This window comes from Nipponia nippon, unplaced genomic scaffold, assembly GCF_047370975.1.
Source record: "Nipponia nippon isolate SJK-2023a ecotype South Korea unplaced genomic scaffold, ASM4737097v1 scaffold_42, whole genome shotgun sequence".
Lineage (NCBI taxonomy): Eukaryota > Metazoa > Chordata > Aves > Pelecaniformes > Threskiornithidae > Nipponia > Nipponia nippon.
The window spans coordinates 612,955-631,672 of NW_028262361.1; the positions used below are offsets into that span (position 1 = coordinate 612,955).

The window sequence follows — 18,718 nt, forward strand, 5'->3', positions numbered from 1 at the left end:
GGCATCGGGCCGGGCAGGCGCTTCCTCGCCTCCGTCTCGCGCGGCTCCGGCCTCAACCGCAGCTGCTTCCCCGCTGTGGCGACGGCGGCGTTTTGGGGAAGCCCTGGGCTGCGGGGGGAAGTGAGGGGACACGTGTCCTCCCCCCGGCCCTGCGGACCCCCTCCCTGCTCTCGCAGCTGCCGCCGGCTCAGGCTCGGCACCCCTCCCCGGTGCCGGCACCAAACCCTTTGATGCCCCAATTTGGCCCCGTTTCCTCCCTTGGGGGGTGCAGAGGAAATGGGGGGGGGGGGGTTTCGTTTCCTTTCCCTCACCGCCGCCGTCCAGACGAGTCCCCATTTTGGCACCCTGCGGGTGCCCCGCCATTGACCTGTGGCGTTTCGGCCACCCCCGCAGCGCTGGGGCCCCGCGCCGGTCCCCGACCTCCTCCGCGGGCGCCGAGGCAGGGAAACTCCACCATTTCCCCAGCAGCCGTGGCTACGTCCCACCGGGCACGGGGACCCCCAGCCCCGCCGGCGGAGACCCCCAAAATGCCGAGGGCGGCTCCCGGCGGGGCCGGCGATGGATGGGGGAATCCCGCGGGAAAGGCCGCGGCTGCCGGCGTTCGTTCCGAGCTGGCGGGAGCCATTGGGGGCCATCGGCTGGTTTGGGGCCGGAAAAAGGGGGGGACGGGCTCGGCGGCGGCGCTGACCCGGGCCCGGTGGTCTCTGCCTCGCCGAGGCGCTGGGGGACGGCGGGGGCCCGGCAGCGGGGTCGCGGCGGGGGTTTTTGCACCGGGTCGCGCGCACGTGGCGGGGTGGCGGGGGGTCCCCACGGCCCGGTCCCACCCCGGGGGGGAGCACTGGGTGCTGGGGGGCGTAGAGCAGCCCTGGGGCTGCGCCCGGCTGAGCTCCCCCATCCCTGCCATGGTACAGCCTGCGGGCCCCCCCGTCCCCCCTGTGCTATGGCGTGCCCCGCCCCCCCCAGTGGTACAGCCTATTCCCCCCCTTCCACACAATGCTACAGCCCACCCCCGCTGCGATACCGCCTGCGCCCCCCCCCCATCCCCGCAGTGCTACGGCCTGCGGCCCCCCGCCCGCAGTGGTACGGTCCCCGCCCCCCCGCCCCGCAGTGGTACATCCCATCGCCCCCCCCGCCCCACAGTGGTACGGCCCATCGCCCCCCGCCCCGCAGTGGTACGTCCCATCGCCCCCCCGCCCGGCAGTGGTACGGTCCTACGCCCCCCCCCCCCCGCCCCGCAGTGGTACGGTCCCCCCCGAGGCGGCCCCTCCCGCCCGGCCCGGCCCGGCCCGGCCCGGCCCGGCCCCTCCGGGCCGCGTCTCCCCGGGCCGCCCCGCTCCGGTCGCCCCCGGCCAGGTACCCGGGTACGGCCCCGCCCGCCCGGGCCCGCAGCCCCCTCCGCCTCCCGGGGATCCCCCGGTTCCGCCCGCCCCCGCCAGGCGCCTCCCCGCCCCCCCCCCCGCGCCCGGAATGGTCTGTCCCCGTTCCCCCCACCCCTCCGCGCCCGGAATGGTCTCTCCCCCCCCCCCCCGCCGCCGCCGTGGTCTCGCCCGGCGCCGCCCCGCCCCCGCCGCTGGTTTCCGCGCGAATCCGCCGCTCCCGCCGCCGCCGCCGCCGCCCCGATGCCGGCCCGGGCCGCCCCGCTGCCCCCGGCCCCGCTGCCCGCCGAGCTGCGCCGACGGTGAGTCCCCGGCCCCGGCAGCGTCCCGGGCCCCCGCGGGTCCCCCGGGCCCGGCGGTGCCCGGCCCCGAGCCCCGGGGCCGCGCTGACACCCGCGTCCCCCCGGCGCTGCCCTGTCCGTCACCCGGGGCCGCGGGGCCCTGCGCTGCACCGAGGCCCCCGGGGCGGCACTGGCCCCCCCCCCAGCACCGCGCTGCACTGACAGCCCCCCCCCAGCACCGCACTGCGCTGCCCGGGACCCCCCGGCACCGCACTGCGCTGACAGCCCCCCCCCCACCACGGCACTGACCCCCCCCAGCACCGCACTGCGCTGCCCGGACCCCCTGGCACTGCCCGGACCCCCCAGCACCGCACTGCACTGACAGCACTGACCCCCCCCCCCAGCACCACACTGTGCTGCCCTGGACCCCCTGGCACTGCCCTGCCCCCCCCCCCCCCCCAGCACCGCACTGCACTGACAGCCCCCCCCAGCACCGCACTGCCCTGCCGGGACCCCCCAGCACCGCACTGCACTGACACCCCCCAGGATGGCACTGACAGCCCCTGGCACTGCACTGACAGCCCCCCTGGACTGCCCTGACCCCCCAGCACCGCACTGCACTGCCCTGACCCCCCCCAGCCCTGCCCTGACCCCCCCGAGCACTGCCCTGACCCCCCCCGGACCGCACTGCACTGCCCTGACCCCCCCAGCCCTGCCCTGACCCCCCCGGACTGCACTGCACTGCCCTGACCCCCCAGGATGGCCCTGACCCCCCCCCCGGACCGCGCTGCACTGCCCTGACCCCCCAGCCCTGCCCTGACCCCCCGGGCTGCACTGCACTGCCCTGACCCCCCCAGGATGGCCCTGACCCCCCCCGGACCGCACTGCACTGCCCTGACCCCCCAGGATGGCCCTGACCCCCCTCCCGGACCGCACTGCACTGCCCTGAACCCCCCAGGATGGCCCTGACCCCCCCCCGGACCGCACTGCACTGCCCTGACTCCCCAGCCCTGCCCTGACCCCCCCTGGACCGCACTGCCCTGCCCTGACCCCCCCAGGACTGCACTGCACTGCCCTGACCCCCCCAGCACTGCACTGCACTGCCCTGACCCCCCCAGGATGGCCCTGACCCCCCCAGCACTGCACTGCACTGCCCTGACCCCCCCCCCCCCCCCCGGCACTGCCCTGCCAGCCCCGCGCGGCACTGGCACCTCCCGATATTGCCGTGCCCTGCCCCCCCCGCAGAGCGGGGACCCCCAGCCCTGCCCTGCCGCCCCCTCCCAGCATGGCACTGCAGGGACCCCCCAGTTTTGCACCCCCGCGCAGTGCGGTGACCCTCAGCACCGCGCTGGCGCCCCGACACCCCCTGCAGCGCACTGAGCCCCCCGACACTGCATTCACCCCCCGTGCAGTGCCCTGACCCCCCGTACAGTGCAGAGACCCCCCAGCACTGCCCTGACCCCCAATCCTCACCCCCCCCCCCCCAGCACTGCGCTCCGCGGCCCCCCACGCCCCCCAGCACCCCGCCGAGCCCCACCACGGCACCGCAGCGGGGGTCCCCCGGCCCCCCGCAGCCCCCTCTGCCCCCCGGGGCAGCCCTGACCCCCGGCTGGGAGGGGGGGGGGTCCCTGGGGGGGCCCCTCAGGGTGCTCCTGCCCCACAGCCGGGCCCCACGTGGCGGTGGGAACGCCCGGCCTTGCCCCCGCGCGGCTTTGTCCCCACGCCGCCGCTCGGGGCAGGGAGCGAAGGTGCGCCCGGCCGCGGCGCGGGGGACCGTGGGTGGCCCCCACCTTTCGCTGGGGTGGGGGGCACCCAAATCCCTCCCTGGGGGGGCGGAAGCGGGGCGCAGCGGGGACCTTTCCGTCCCCTGGGACGAGGGGTTTCGAGCCATCCCCCTCCTCGCTCCGGAGGGATCCGGCACCGTCCCTGCGTCCCCCCCCGGCTCTCGCCCCGCCGCCGGCAGCGGGGAGGGCACATGGAGGGGTTGGCGTTTCCTGCGCCGTATTCCCCGCCGGCTATTGTCCCTTCCGCTCGCCTCCCGGCATCCCCTGGCCGGCGGGAAGGGGGGGCCCGCGCTTGCCGGCCGCCGCCGAGCCGTTCTCCGGTTCGGCTACCCCTCTTCCGGTGCGGCGGCCGCGCGGCACAGCCTTGGCGCGCCCCGACCTTTCCCTGTCCGCCGTTGGTCTCTGCCGGAGCTCCGGCTGCATGGCCGTCCTCAAACCCAGGTGCTGATGACGGGACGGGATTTCTCACCCTCCTGGTTTTTGGGGGGTGGCGGTGGGGACCCCTCTCCCTCCCCGCTGGCCCCGGCTCGAAGGAAGTGGCGGCAGCGCGGGGGCAGGAAGACGAAAAAGCAGGCGGCCGGAGGTGAGATGGGAGCGAACGGAGCCGGTGCCGGACATACCGGTGGCACCGGAGAGGTCCCATCCCACGTCCTGGCAGACGGAAGCATTCCCAGAGGGTCGCCGCATGGCCCCGGTCCGGCGGACGGGCTCCCCGTTTTGGCGGGAGAGCCGCGGTGAACCGGGGGGGAGCGCCGGGGTCTTGCCGAGCCCCCCGGCAACGGCGGCGTGGACGGGGTTTCCTCCTCGCCGTGGGGCTGGGGGTCGTCCCCGCCGCGCAGGGGCAGCGCCGGCCGCTTCCCCCCACCCTCCGTCGCCGCTTTGTGCCGCCAGCGCCGTGGGACGACGACACGTGGCTTCTCCCCCGTGGTTTTTTTGCTGTCTCCACGCCGGGGCAGGGCACGGGTGGGCAGCGAGCCCCCACGGCTCCCTCGCGGGGTCCCTCGGGCACCGGGATCCGGTTACCGGCCCCCCCTTATTCCCCGCCTGGGAGCCGAGCATCTCTCTCGCTCCGAGGGAGCTTGGCCCCTCTTTGCGGTCGCAGCCCGCGCCGCTCCTTCGCCGGGTGCTGTTTCTGGAGCCGTCGAGGCGATTTTGGGGTCTGTCCCGGTTGCCCCTGCCCGTCGGTGTCCCCCCGTAACCTCGTCGCCCATCGGCAGAGCGCGGTCTGACCCCCAACGCTCTCCTCTTGCAGGCTGCAGGACTTGGAGCGGGATGAAGACAGCCTGAGCGAGAAGGTGAGTGGCCCTGGATCGCCAGAAGCCGTGTTTCCACCCGCCCTTGGCTCCGATTTGGGCGCCGCCATCCCGTGCCGTCGCCACCGGTCCCGCATTGGGTGTTGCCATCGGGCTCGGGATGCTCCGGCTCGCAGCGGTGGGAGTCGGCGGGGCTCCGGAGTTGGCTCCTGGATGCTCGGCATGGACGTGACTCTGGTGCCGAGCAGGGGACTGTGATCCATCGGTGCTCCCGAGCCTCTGGTTTCTGTGCCGCCGCGGTGTTATGAGGATGGGGGGGGTCCAGAGACCCCCGGCGTGGGGTGGGGGGCACAGGGCCGGTGCGGCGGGCTGGCCGGGTGAGACCCCTGTGTCTCCCTGGCTGGCCCAGCTCCCTGGACCCGGTGAGGTCGTAGTCCCGGTGTCGGCGCTCTCCGTTGCCATATGGAAACCGCTGTCACCTCCTGTGTCAGGAGGGTCCCCGTGAGCCGGGTGAGCGGCGCCCAGATTCGGAGCAACAGACGGTTTGGCTCAGCCCGACCGCCTACGGAGCCGCCGCTCCGCCGAGCCCCGCGGGGAGCGTCACCGCCGCCCGCCCCACGCCGTCCCCTCCGTCCCCGCAGGAGTGCGTCAAGGAGAAGCTGAGCCTCATCCATGGCTTCCTCCAAGCCGACGTCCAGAACCAGCTGAACGAGCTGGAAGCCAAACTCCACTGCGAGGAGCTGTCGGAGGTGAGATCCCGGTTTTCGGCGAGCCGGCGGATTGGGTTGTGCCGGCTCCTTGGCGGCACGGCTCACCGGAGCCGGGCGGTTTAACCGATGCTCTTCCCTCCCAGGAGAGGTACCTGGCCAAGGTGAAAGCCCTGCTCCACCAAGAGCTCTCGACGGAGAATGGGGACGCGGCGCCGCTGCTGCAGGCTTCCAATGGGTGCTCCAAAAACGGCGCCTACGGGAGCGACGAGGACTCGGAGCGAGCAGGACCCGATGGGGAAGAAGACAGCGCCATGGAGATGGAGGAAGCAGCCGCCTCGTCTTCTTCCTCTTCGTCGGTCCCCATGCCGCGGGCGCGCAAGGCCAGGAGGAGCCGATCCAATGGGGAAAGCAAAAGTAACGGCAGCAACTTGGTTTTCCATCCTCTTTTCCGACACGGTTAAATTAAATCAGTTAGTACCACGAAATACCAAGCGGGAGTATGGTGATTCCCGGAGGGATCCCCCCAGGAAGGGTTTTGGGGTCTCCTTGCCTTGCTCCGGGATGACGGGGTGCAGGGGAAGGGTGCCGTCGCCCGCGGCGGTCCCGGCTCCGCGGGGTGTTGCGGGAGGGGAAGGGCCATTAACGCAATCCCTCGCCCTCTTCCTGACAGAGTCTCCCGCCAGTTCCCGGGTCACTCGGAGCTCCGGCCGGCAGCCGACCATCCTGAGCCTGTTCTCCAAAGGGTCAGTACGGCGGCAGGGCTGGGACCCCCGGGAGCCTTCGCCCTCCTCTTCCTCTCTGCGCCGTCCAGGGCCGATGGGTTCGATCCCCAAACTTGTGGTTCCCAACAGGAATGGCCTCGGGAACCGGCCGAGCGCTTCCCCGGGGAGCCCCGCTCCTGCCGGTGCCGGGAGAGCCCCTCGTCCCCCCCGAACCCTCGCGGCGTTGGACTCCGGGATTGATCCCTTGTGTTTAAAAACCGGCAGGTCCAACAAGCGGAAATCGGAGGAGGTGAACGGGGAAGTGAAGCAGGAGGTGATGAGCGTGGAGAAGGAGGAAGAGGAGCTGGAGGAGAAGGTGCGTGCCGGCACCGCGGGCAGCCGAGGTCTTGGCCAGCGGCTTTGCCGGGCCGCCGCCGCGCTGGGTTGGAGCGTCTTGTCCTGCAGAGCTTCGTGCTCTCCAGCCTCCCCTTACACCCCTTTGTTTCTCCCTCAAGGAACAAGATGAGAAAAGGATTAAAATCGAAACCAAAGAAGGGTAAGGAGGAAGGAGAGAGCGTTCCCTGCTTCGGGTCGGTGCCCGTTTCCCTCTGCCGCGGCCTCCTTAGCGCGGTGACGATGACGTTGCGCTGCTCCGCGTCTTCATCCCTTTGTATTTTCTTACACCCAGGTTGGAGATAAAAGATGAAATTACTCAGGTTAAAACTACACCACCTGCTAAAGTAAGTTCCTTTTTTCCTCCATCTCGGCATTTTGGGGGCTTTTTTAGTGCTTTTAACTCTTCCAAAGAGTGCCCGGACTTCCCGAAAGGAAAGCTAAAACCATTTCCAGCCCCCTGCAGCTTCCAAAAATCAGCCCCCTCGAGGAAGGCGGGGAGCAGCACAGCCTGTGCGAGCTTGGGCCGCTTTCGAAGCGAGGGCAAGCGTGGTTTGCCGCCCGGATGCTTTAAAAACGAGGATTGCGCTAACGAACCGGCCCCTTTGGGGAAGGAGCTTTGAGCCTGGTTGCGGGCTGAAGCTCACGGGGGGAGAGAAAAGCCGACGCTGTTCCGCCTTTGTCTTGCAGACCACCCCTCCCAAGTGCGTCGACTGCAGACAGTACCTCGACGATCCCGACCTCAAATTCTTCCAAGGGGATCCTGATGATGCCGTAAGGGATTTCACGCTCCTTCTCCGGGTCCAGGGGGAGCTGTCGCGCTAACGGGAACGCTCGTTAAACGTCCTCTCTCCCTCCTTCAGCTGGAGGAGCCCGAAATGCTGACGGATGAGCGCTTGTCCCTCTTCGACGCTAACGAAGACGGCTTTGAGAGCTACGAGGACTTGCCGCAGCACAAAGTCACCTCTTTTAGGTGAGACGTGGGGAAAGCGGGCTATAAAAACCCGCTGAATTTGCAAACGCCGCGGGACAACGCGTCAAACGACAACCTCTGTCCCCTGCCAGCGTCTACGACAAGCGAGGTCACTTGTGCCCCTTCGACACCGGCCTGATCGAGAGGAACATCGAGCTGTATTTCAGCGGTGCCGTGAAGCCCATCTACGACGATAACCCTTGTCTGGACGGTGAGTTGGACGCGGAGGAGCCTCCAGGGACAGCTGGTTTGTCACCTTAAATTTCAGCTCGATGCCACGTGCAAAATGGAGTTGGATCCCGGCGGCACTTGGTCACCCCCAGCGGCTTGGGTTTTTGGGGCGCTGCGGACTGAAATTTGTGTTTTCTCGCTTTCAAGGTGGGGTGAGAGCCAAGAAGCTGGGACCCATAAACGCCTGGTGGATCACGGGGTTTGATGGAGGGGAGAAGGCTTTGATCGGCTTCACCACAGGTGGGTGAGCGAGGATGGGGGAGGTTGGGCTCGGGGAACGCGCCTGCCTTGGGATTTAAGTCTCTGCCGCGCGTCCGGCTGGTGAAGGAGCTTTACTTGGGTTCGTGGATTTTGCTGCCGCCGGGAACGCGCGCCGTCAAGCACGTGGCGAGGCAGAGGACCGCGCCGAAGCTCGGCTCTGGGTTTATTTAGCTCAGCAGCACCCAGGCTTACGTTAAATTCCTAGAAATCCTCCTGCTGAGCTCGCGGCTGCCGGCGGCGCCCTGCACGGAGCTGGGCCGAGCGAGGTGGCTGGAGCGGGGCGTCTCCCCGCCAGCCCTGCGCAGGAAGGATCCCTCCTCCGCGGGAAGCTGCCGGCGCGATGCGGGGACGGTCAGGGTTGCGCTGGGAGGGAGCTTTCCCTTTGCCCTTGACCTCTTGGCCCCCATGGCAGGGCTCTGCTGCTTTCTTGCTCTACTCCTCGGGCTTTTTGGGAAGGTTTGTGTGGAGAGGACTCCTCTTGGAGGAAGGCCCGGTCCCAGCCAGCCCTTGGATCTGTGTCCCAGCTGGCTTTTTCACTCTCTAGCCAAATTGGGGGAAGAAGCTGATATTTGGGGGTTTAAAAGCTTTTTCCCTTCACCGTTTCTGCAAGGAAGCCTTCCAATAACCCGGTGATATCAGAGGACTTAACTCTCCTGTGCGTCAGCAAATGGAGTTTGTAGTGACAAACCCTGGATTGTCTTTGCTTTCTAATTAGGTAACAGCAAAAATAAAAGGCTAGCGCGTGGCTAGCGTGCCCCACCACGTCCTCGCTCTCCCCTCGCTTTGGTGGTGATAGCTGAGTGACCCTGGGTCCTGCCTTGTGGTAGAGCTTCCCCGCGCACTTAGGTCCCGGTGCCGTCGCAGCGCGGACGGGCTGGTCTTCCCCTCCCCAGGACCCGCTCGCCGCAGTCCGAGCTCATCCTTAAATACCGCCGAATTCCCCGGTATTTAACCGCCCGCCGCGATCTCTCCGCCGCAGCCTTCGCGGATTATATCCTGATGGAGCCCAGCGAGGAGTACGCTCCCATCTTCGCCCTCATGCAAGAGAAGATCTACATGAGCAAAATCGTCGTCGAGTTCCTGCAGAACAACCGCGACGTCAGCTACGAGGATCTGCTCAACAAAATCGAGGTGAAAATCGGCTGGCGGCGGTATCCGGGGGCGGGTGTTGCTCTGCTCCCCTTTCCCTAACCAACCCCCCCTCCTCGCAGACCACCGTACCTCCCGCGGGGCTGAACTTCAACCGCTTCACAGAGGACTCGCTCCTGCGACATGCTCAGTTCGTGGTGGAGCAGGTGGAAAGCTACGACGAAGCCGGGGACAGCGACGAACCCCCCGTCCTCATCACGCCCTGCATGAGGGACTTGATCAAGCTGGCTGGGGTCACCCTGGGGAAGAGGTGAGCCCCGTCTCCCCCCGTAGATGCTCTCTTTGGGGGGCACTTGGCTTCGCAGCATCCCAGGAGGAGCCTGGCGGGTTGGTTCCCCGTCGGCTTTGCACAGGGGATCCTTCCAGGAAAACCCTTTTGCTTGTTCCCAGCTGGGACGACCTGAGGGTTTAGGCTCAGTGGCATGAGCAGCGCTGGGAGATTGGAGTAGAAATCCTCCCCAAAGTGGGGAAACCCTCTGGCTAGTGCTGCCCCGAGGGAGGAAAGGCGCTGGGTTGGGTCCCCGGAGCCTGGCTTTGCTCTTTGTCCTGCTGTAGCATCCCTTCGGGACCCCGCGCCAGCCACGGGACGAAGCTGGGTGCCTGTTGGGGTATCCTGCCGTGGTCGTCGGGTGCCCCGGGGAGAGCCGTGTTCCCTGGGCACCCTCCTTGGGGGCCAGGCTGTTCGTTGTGGCTGTAGCTGTCAGCGATACGAGGCACAGAGTCCCCTCTCACCGCTCTCACCTTGGTCGCAGGCGAGCTGTCAGGCGGCAGGCCATCCGGCACCCCACCAAAATAGACAAGGACAAGGGTCCCACCAAAGCCACCACCACCAAGCTGGTGTACCTCATCTTCGACACCTTCTTCTCGGAGCAGATCGAAAAGGACGAGAAAGAAGATGACAAGGAGAACGCCATGAAGCGCCGGCGCTGCGGCGTTTGCGAGGTAACGGGGGGCTGGCGTGGAGCCGAAGTGACCTGATCCCCCCCCCCGCCCCGTCCCCTCCGTCCTACCCGAATGACCCCTTTTCCCGAGGCCACCGAGCTCCCCTCCGTCCCTGTCCCTCCTGCCTGGGGCACCTCCGCTGCGTCTGCCCGCGCTCAGCCTGTCCCCTCTCCCTGCTCCAGGTCTGCCAGCAGCCCGAGTGCGGGAAGTGCAAGGCTTGCCAGAACATGGTGAAGTTTGGGGGCAGCGGACGGAGTAAGCAGGCGTGTTTGCAGAGGAGGTGCGTGTCCCCCCCCGGCAGCCATGTCTCCTGCCAAGGTCCTCTCCGCCTCTGGAGAGAGGGGACGTGGTTCCCGCGCTGCGCCCTGCTGCAGTGACGGTCCCTGTGTCCCCAGGTGTCCCAACCTGGCCGTCCGGGAAGCTGATGAGGATGAGGAGGTGGATGACAACATCCCCGAGATGCCATCGCCCAAGAAGATGCTGCAGGGCAGGAAGAAGAAGCAGAACAAGAGCCGGATCTCCTGGGTGGGCGAGCCCATCAAGGTGAGGCTGGGCAGGACCCCGCTCCCCTCCCGCTGCCGGGGCTGCGGCGGGCGCTCGGGCTGCGAAGGGGCTGCGGCGCTCGCCGGCACGGGGATTTAACGGTGCTCTCCGCTGTCCCTCCGCTTCTGCAGAGCGATGGGAAGAAGGACTACTACCAGAGGGTCTGCATTGACTCGGAGACCCTGGAGGTGGGAGACTGCGTCTCCGTCAGCCCCGACGATCCCACCAAGCCCCTCTACCTCGCCAGGTCGGTGCCGCGGCGCTGAAGGGGATGAGTCTCTGCTCCTGCTGGGGTGGACGTGCGTGGGGGAACCCTGATTGCTCCCCCCCGCTCGCCTGTGCTGCTGTCTGGGGACTCTCCGGCTCTGGCAAGGCTGAGAGCGGCTCGGCCCTTTCCTGCTGCCCCATAACCCTGGCTCCTTCCCCCTCAGGGTGACAGCCATGTGGGAGGACAGCAGTGGCCAGATGTTCCACGCGCACTGGTTCTGCCCCGGCTCGGACACTGTCCTGGGGGCCACCTCCGACCCCCTGGAGCTCTTCTTGGTGGATGAGTGCGAGGATATGCAGCTCTCCTACATCCACGGCAAAGTCAAAGTCATCTACAAGGCGCCCTCGGAGAACTGGTCCATGGAGGTGGGTGACAGCCCTGCAAACCCCGGCTGATCCGGGCCGGGCACGGCACGGACGGCGGCACCGATCCTTGTGAACACCTCTCTCCTAGCAGGGCGGGCTGGACATGGAGATCAAGATGGTGGAAGACGACGGGAGAACTTACTTTTATCAGATGTGGTACGACCAGGAGTACGCTCGATTCGAGTCCCCACCAAAAACTCAGCCCACGGAAGACAACAAATACAAGTGAGCATGCGCTTTTGGGATCCGCTCTGCCCCAAATGGGCAGCAGGAGCCTCTCGGCTCCCGGCAGCACCGCAGCCGGCCTTGGCAGGGTCCCCGTCACCGCGCTCTGCTGTCCCCCTTTCCCGCAGGTTCTGCATGAGCTGCACGCGCCTGGACGAGGTAAGGCACAAGGAGATACCCAAAGTGGCTGAGCCCCTGGAAGAAGGGGATGGAAAGATGTTCTACGCCATGGCGACCAAGAACGGAGTGCAGTACCGGGTGGGAGATGGCGTCTACCTCCTGCCAGAAGCCTTTTCCTTCAGGTTGGTGCTTGCGGGGGGCCGTACGTGCTTCTCGGGATGCTCTTTGGTCAAGCTTTTGGTAGCAGAGGACGCAGAGAACCCCAATTTCACCTCCCGTCGTTAAACTGGGTGACTTCTCTCTGATCAGGCGATCCCGATCGCTGAGCTGCCGTGGTTTGGCAGATGCATCGGAATCCTTTAGCGCATCGCTTTTTCTTCAAAAGAGCGAGCCTGGGTAGATGAAAGGTGAAACAAGACCCTGCCTGCTGCCCGTAATTACGGGAGGAGAAATGGCAAGGCCCTTTGGGAAGGGGGCTGGGGCAGCAACGTGTAGGCACCTCGGTTTGCAGCCGTGCGCGGTTATGCGACGGTCTGGCCGTAAAACGCCTGTGCTGCGGAGCAGGAGGCTTGGTGCCCGCCCTGCGCCAAGGCGAGCAGAAGAGGAGGAAGCAGGCAGGCTAGGCAGCGACGTGGGAGGAGGGTGCTCTGTGCTGCTAGTTGGTTTTGGGGGGAAGGGGATACCCCACCATCCTTCCCTCCCCTTCTCCCCAGTATGAAACCCGCCAGCCCAGCCAAGCGCCCCAAAAAGGAGGCGGTGGATGAGGAGCTGCACCCGGAGCACTACCGCAAGTACTCGGAGTACATCAAGGGCAGCAACCTGGATGCCCCCGACCCTTACCGCGTGGGCCGCATCAAAGAGATCTTCTGCAACATCCGCAGCAACGGCAAACCCAACGAGGCCGACATCAAGCTGCGCATCTGCAAGTTTTACAGGTGAGCGGCGCTGCTGGGGTCTGCGTTACGGGGGTGCAGAGCCCCCTGAGATCTTGGGTGCTGGGAAAAGCTCTGCACCGTCAGCTCAAGGTCGCTCCGGAGCCAGGTGCCTCGAGCACCACGGCGTGGTCGGTCGGTGCAGTGTGGGCGCTGCTCGAAGGGGCTTACCGTCACGACGGTCCGGGCTCAGACCCGGTGCCGAGCTGCGCCGCCGGCACCGTCCCAGGGCGTGGGTGTTCACCCAAACATTTGCAGGCTCTTAGTCATCTCCCTCGCGCCACAGAGGGATGTGTGCGTTGAGCCCTGGCAGCGGGAGAGGAAGGTGCCGATGCTCAGACTGTGATGTTTCGAGCCTAACAGCTCTCCTCCCTTCAGATCTCTTTGCCTTTAAATTCACTTACCAGCTCTGGTGCCAATTCCCCCTCCCTCCTCTTCAGAGAACCCCAAAAAACCTCCTTTTGGCATGAAACAAATCATCCCTTTGGTGCTGTGCCCAGGCCATGCAGCCAGAGGAAGCAAACCCTCCTCTCTCTGGGGAGACGGAGCAGCGTGAGCGCCGGAGGCTGGAGCGGGGTGAGGATGTTGCCAAAAAGATTTCCCCGATCCAGGTGCTTTTTCCTTGCAGACCCGAGAACACGCACAAGTCCATGAAAGCCAGCTACCACGCAGACATCAACCTCCTGTACTGGAGCGACGAGGAGGCGACGGTCGACTTCCGTGCCGTGCAGGGCCGTTGCACGGTGGTGTACGGGGAGGATCTGACGGAGAGCATCCAGGACTACTCCGCCGGTGGGCTCGACCGCTTCTACTTCTTGGAGGTGAGGGAGCCGGGGTTCGAGGGGTCTGGCTGTGTCCCCGGGCACGCCGGGCCCTCGGGGGCCGAGCAGAGCAGGCACGCCGACCTCCGCCTGTTGGCGCGGGCTGTCCCGCCTCGCCGGGTGCGTTTTGCAGAGGAGCTGGAGCGCAGAGCGAGGATTTGCAGCTCGTTGCAACCCCCTGGGGGCTAAGTCTCAGATGCAAAGGAAGCTTTAATCTGAGCATCACCAGGAGCTGGCTGGAGCAGTTGCTCCCTATGGAACTGAGGGGACAAATTCGGACCCTCGGGCGGCCGCCCCAGCTCCCTGAGGCAATGGAGAGGGCAGTGATGGCCCTTCTGCGGGCCCCAGCGCTGCGCCTGTGTCCTGCCCTTGGCTTTCGCAGCTCCGATGGGCAATGCCTCGGCTAGAAAAGCTCCTTGCGTTCAAGTGTCCTGAACCCTTTCTCTTTGCCAGGCGTACAACGCAAAAACTAAGAGCTTTGAAGATCCTCCCAACCACGCTCGGAGCTCTGGCAATAAAGGGAAGGGGAAGGGGAAAGGGAAAGGTAAGGCTGCTCGAGGGGGCGAGGTCTCGGGGGGGGTGAACCCGTTCGCGCCTGCCGTTACGTGCTGCCGAGCAGAGATAAGACCTGCCGCCGAGCAGATGTTTCTGTGCTCTCCTCCTTGCTCCGATGCTCTGGCAGGATGCAGCGATGTGGTCGGCAGCTCTGGTTTTAAGGCACCTGATCATTTCAAAATAAAGCTTGCAGCGAGAGCACCTGGGCTCTGAGAGATCGCAAAGCCTTTCACGTGCCAACCGTTTGCCAGGGGCTGGCTGCTCCGTAGCGTAGGCTTTTTGTACCCTGCTCCCGAGACGGGGAGCTGCCCTGTGAGTTACCGCTGCGCCCGTCTGACCCTCGGAAACTCTGCCTGCGCCCACGGGCTGTTGGATGGGATCCCACGGGGGAAAGACGAGAGGCTTCCCTTCCAAATGCAAGGGCGTATTCTGGCAGGGGGGGTGAAACAATTAAGGGGCAGAAAGGTGCTGGGAGCTGATGTTTTAACTGCTGCGGAGGAGGGGGAGAAGAATTTGCCCTGTAAGCATGAAGAGGAGGAAATGACTTTGGCTTTTGATGTGAGCGGGGCTCTGTTCGCAGGCAAAGGCAAAGGGAAGTCGTCGGTGAGCTGCGAGCAGAGCGAGCAGGAGCCGGCCGAGCTGAAGCTCCCCAAGCTGCGGACCTTGGATGTCTTCTCTGGCTGCGGAGGGCTGTCCGAGGGCTTCCACCAGGCAGGTGAGCGGCAGAGCGGGAACAGCAGCGGGGCGACGAGCAGAGCCCGTGGGGAGACGGGCATCGGTGCTGGCCGCTCGGTTCCTCCGAGCTGGCGGTTGTGTTCGGCACGTGCCGGATCAGGGAGTGCGAGCCAGCGCTCTGCTCCTCCGCACAGGCTCCAGACCCTCCGCTTTGTCTCCCCAGGCGTGTCGGAGACGCTCTGGGCCATCGAGATGTGGGAACCGGCGGCCCAGGCTTTCCGACTGAACAATCCCGGCACTACCGTCTTCACGGAGGATTGCAACGTCCTGCTGAAGCTGGTCATGTCCGGCGAGAAGACCAACTCGCTGGGGCAGAAGCTGCCGCAGAAGGGGGACGTGGAGATGCTGTGCGGTGGTCCCCCGTGCCAAGGCTTCAGCGGCATGAACCGCTTCAACTCCCGCACCTACTCCAAGTTCAAGAACTCCCTGGTGGTCTCCTTCCTCAGGTGAGCAGGGGAGGTGGTGAGGAGCTGCGTCGGGGTGCGGACCCCCGCCTCAAACCTTCTCTCCTTGCTCACGTGTCCCTCTCCCTCCTCACAGCTACTGCGACTACTACAGACCGCGGTTCTTCCTTCTGGAGAACGTCAGGAATTTCGTGTCCTTCAAGCGTTCCATGGTGCTGAAGCTCACGCTGCGCTGCCTCGTCCGCATGGGTTACCAGTGCACCTTCGGGGTCCTACAGGTAGGGTGTTGGGTGACGCTGAGACAGTTAACCGGGGTGAAAACCCTTCTCCTCTCACCCGGCGCTGCCGTGAACTGTCCCCTCCGAAGGAGCAGTTGGCTGCGCTGCTGCTTGGCTTCCCTCGGTGGTTTGGGGGACGTTCCCGGCTCTTCGAGGGCACAGACTGGATGGGGAAGCTCCAGCGCCTTCAGGAGTTGTCCCTTCCTTCCCAGGCTGGCCAGTACGGCGTGGCCCAGACGCGGCGGAGAGCCATCGTCCTTGCCGCAGCTCCCGGCGAGAAGCTGCCCATGTTCCCCGAGCCTTTGCACGTGTTCGCACCCCGTGCCTGTCAGCTGAGCGTCGTGGTGGACGACAAGAAGTTCGTTAGCAATATCACCCGGTGAGCCTTCGGAGCCACGCCGGGGCTGACGAGGGCGAGGTTTCGGCCGCTCACGGCTCCCTCCTTCCTCCCAGGACATATTCCGGCCCCTTCCGCACCATCACCGTGCGGGACACCATGTCCGACCTGCCGGAGATCAGGAACGGTGCCTCCGCCTTGGAAATCTCCTACAACGGGGAACCCCAGTCCTGGTTCCAGCGGCAAATCCGGGGCTCCCAGTATCAGCCCATCCTCAGGGACCATATCTGCAAGGTGCGGATGCCGGGGTCTCAACGGGGGGCTGGGCTGCGCTCGGACCCCCCAGACCCAAACCGAGATGGGGGTCAAGGGCAGGCTGGATGTGAGGTGGGGTGAGAGGAGCCATCCCCAAGCCCTCCCTGGTTAACTTCCCCCAAAATGATGCCGGCGGAGCTGTTGGGACTTATCCCTCTCCCCCAGCCTTCCCTGGAGAGAGGACCGGGGCCTCTTGGGGTGGCCGGTGTCCCTTTGTGTCCCCTGCGGTGACGCCGGGCTTGTCGTTGGCAGGACATGAGCGCCCTGGTCGCAGCCCGGATGAGACACATCCCCTTGGCCCCCGGTTCCGATTGGCGCGACCTGCCCAACATCGAGGTGCGCCTGTCGGACGGCACGACCACGCGCAAGCTGCGGTACACGCACCACGAGAAGAAGAACGGCCGCAGCAGCTCCGGGGCGCTGCGGGGGGTCTGCTCCTGTGCCGAAGGTAGGTGTTGGCTCCCCGAAAACGGCCGTGGCCACCTCGCCGCCCCCCACTTACCCTCTTTGTCTCCGCAGGCAAGCCCTGTGACCCCGCGGACCGGCAATTCAACACTCTCATCCCCTGGTGCCTGCCGCATACCGGCAACCGGCACAACCACTGGGCCGGGCTCTACGGGCGCCTGGAGTGGGACGGCTTCTTCAGCACCACCGTCACCAACCCCGAGCCCATGGGCAAGCAGGTGGGTGCCACCGGATCGGTCCCCCGCGCCAGGAAGGGCGGGCGTTGCCGGCGGCCGTGCCGAATGGAGTTAAACCGAGTCGGCAGCCGGTCACCAGTGGCGTCCCCAGGGCTCCGTACTGGGGCCAGCTCTGTTTAACGCCGTTATCGATGATGGAGTCCGCGGCGAGGGGATTCGCGCCCCCGAGGTTTGCGGGAGCGTTGGGCTGCGAGGGCAGGGAGGCTCTGCCCTGGGGCCTGGCCAGGCCGCAGCCGTGGGCCCGGGGCCAGCAGGGCTCAGCGCCGGGTCCTGCGCGTGGGTGCCACCGACCCCCGGCCACGCTGCGGGCGCAGGGAAGAGCGGCTGGAGAGCTGCCCAGCGGAAAGGGCCTGGGGCTGGTGGTCGGCAGGCGGCTGGATGGGAGCCGGCAGCATGCCCAGGTGGCCAAAGGGGCCACCAGCGTCCTGGCTTGTGTCGGGAGCGGCGTGGCCAGCGGGCCGGGGAAGGGACCGTCCCCCTGGGGAGGCCGCAGCTGGGACGCTGTGTTCAGCCTTGGGCCCCCGGCTCCAAGAAGGAGGCGGAGGGGCTGGAGCGCGGCCGGAGAAGGGCAGCGAGGCTGGGGAAGGGGCTGGAGCGGGAGGGGAAGGGGCTGGGGGGCTCGGGAGGAGCGGCCGGGGGAGCTGGGGGGGCTCCGCCTGGAGAGGGGGAGGCTGAGGGCAGCCCTGGGCGCTCTCCACGGCTGCCTGAAGGGAGGCTGAGGCCGGGGGGGTCGGGCTCTTTGCCAACGAAGAAGCGACAGGAGAAGGAATAGGTCCTGGATGGGACCTGGGCTGAGGTGGGATCTCGGGAAGGATTCCTGCGCCCAAAGGGCTGTCGAGCGCTGGCCCAGGCTGCCCAGGGCAGGGGCCGAGTCCCCGCCCCGGGGGGGATCGCAAAGCCCCGCAGACGCGGCGCTCGGGGCCCTGGTTTGGGGCGGAGGTGGTGGCTTTAGCTTAGCGATGGGACTCGGGGATCCGAAAGGCCTTTTCCAACCCAAACGGTTCCACGATTCTACGAATGGTGGCCATGGTCCCAACCCTTGGTTTTACTCGCTGCCGTAGGGTCGGGTGCTGCACCCAGAGCAGCACCGGGTGGTGAGCGTGAGGGAGTGCGCCCGCTCCCAGGGCTTCCCCGATACCTACCGCCTCTTCGGGAACATCCTCGACAAGCACAGACAGGTGAGCGGCGGCCGCTTGCCGGCGGCAAACCCCTCACCGGCGCCGCCATCCCCTTGCCGGCGGCGTGGTGTAGCCGGCGCCCAGCGTAACCCTCCCTCTGTCGCAGGTCGGTAACGCAGTGCCTCCTCCTCTAGCCAAAGCCATCGGGCTGGAGATCAAGTCGTGCGTGTTGGCGAAGCTGAGAGAAGACATGGCGGGTAGGGCGCCGCGCCGGTAAACGCCGCCGTCCCCTCCTCGCGCCGCGGGCGGCGGGGTCGGAAGCTCCGTCGCCGGTGTCGAGGGGTCCCGGTTTAGGGCTGGGGGCGGCGGGGCCCATCCTGCCCGCGCTGGGCTGGGGGACGGCGGCCTCACCCCCTCCTCTCCCCCCAGGGACCAGCGCCCCGGAGAAGATGGAGACGATGGAAACGGCCGCCTGACGCGCGGCCTCTCCTCCGGCACCAGGACTCCCAAACATGCACTGATTTATTTTACCCCCTTTTTATTTGTTTGTTTTGATTTTTTTTTTTTGTTTGGTTTGGTTTTGTTTTGTTTTTTTTTTTTAATTCCCGGCCCCTGGGGCCCCGCCGTGGCCCGGCCCCGCTCGTCTCCGTCTCCCGGCTGCCCTCCGCCGCTGTCTGTGATGGTCGAACTCCACTACCCCCCCCCCCAGGACCCCCGGCAGAGCCCTGTGGGACCCCCCCCAGTCCCGGCCCTGCCCTGGGGCCCCGCTCCCTGTTTTTATGCCGCATTGTATTGAAAATAATCGGCCGCTTTGTACAAGTGGGAATTGATACTTTATGTAGTTTTTATATGTTGTAATATTTCTTCAAATAAATCTCTCCTATAAATTATAACCCCCTCTCCCCAGCCCCGTTTCTCTCCGAGCCTAGTGTAGGCCTCGGCCCCGC

The 18,718-nt window shown here is 66.4% G+C and overlaps 1 protein-coding gene across 2 annotated transcripts; it reads left to right on the forward strand.

Moving 5' to 3' along the window:
• Nucleotides 1-1,537: 1,537 nt before the first annotated feature.
• On the forward strand, nt 1,538-18,664 carry DNMT1 (DNA methyltransferase 1). 2 transcript variants are annotated; one of them, XM_087777969.1, is made up of 34 exons: nt 1,538-1,678; nt 4,694-4,736; nt 5,336-5,443; nt 5,548-5,818; nt 6,075-6,147; nt 6,391-6,481; nt 6,621-6,661; nt 6,794-6,845; nt 7,189-7,272; nt 7,362-7,471; nt 7,564-7,682; nt 7,850-7,942; nt 8,943-9,094; nt 9,175-9,362; nt 9,865-10,054; nt 10,237-10,334; nt 10,450-10,597; nt 10,729-10,844; nt 11,029-11,230; nt 11,319-11,455; nt 11,584-11,757; nt 12,289-12,510; nt 13,136-13,328; nt 13,782-13,872; nt 14,464-14,598; nt 14,782-15,064; nt 15,159-15,300; nt 15,513-15,679; nt 15,754-15,931; nt 16,205-16,400; nt 16,472-16,635; nt 17,715-17,831; nt 17,938-18,028; nt 18,201-18,664. In XM_087777969.1, the coding sequence occupies exons 1-34, from the start codon at nt 1,620-1,622 to the stop codon at nt 18,245-18,247; spliced, it is 4,575 nt and encodes a 1,524-aa protein (XP_087634095.1). In that variant the 5' UTR covers nt 1,538-1,619; the 3' UTR covers nt 18,248-18,664. The 2 variants fall into 2 exon arrangements, with proteins under 2 accessions (XP_087634095.1, XP_087634096.1); XM_087777970.1 differs by having other exon boundaries at nt 11,322-11,455.
• Nucleotides 18,665-18,718: the final 54 nt, after the last annotated feature.

Excerpts from the sequence above, each read along its gene's own strand:
- DNMT1 (XM_087777969.1), top strand. The coding sequence starts at position 1,620 with ATGCCGGCCCGGGCCGCCCCGCTGCCCCCGGCCCCGCTGCCCGCCGAG. Across the intron at positions 11,231-11,318 it reads CGGAGAACTGGTCCATGGAG|CAGGGCGGGCTGGACATGGA; the intron begins GTGGGTGACAGC and ends CCTCTCTCCTAG. Across the intron at positions 15,065-15,158 it reads CTGGTGGTCTCCTTCCTCAG|CTACTGCGACTACTACAGAC; the intron begins GTGAGCAGGGGA and ends CCCTCCTCACAG.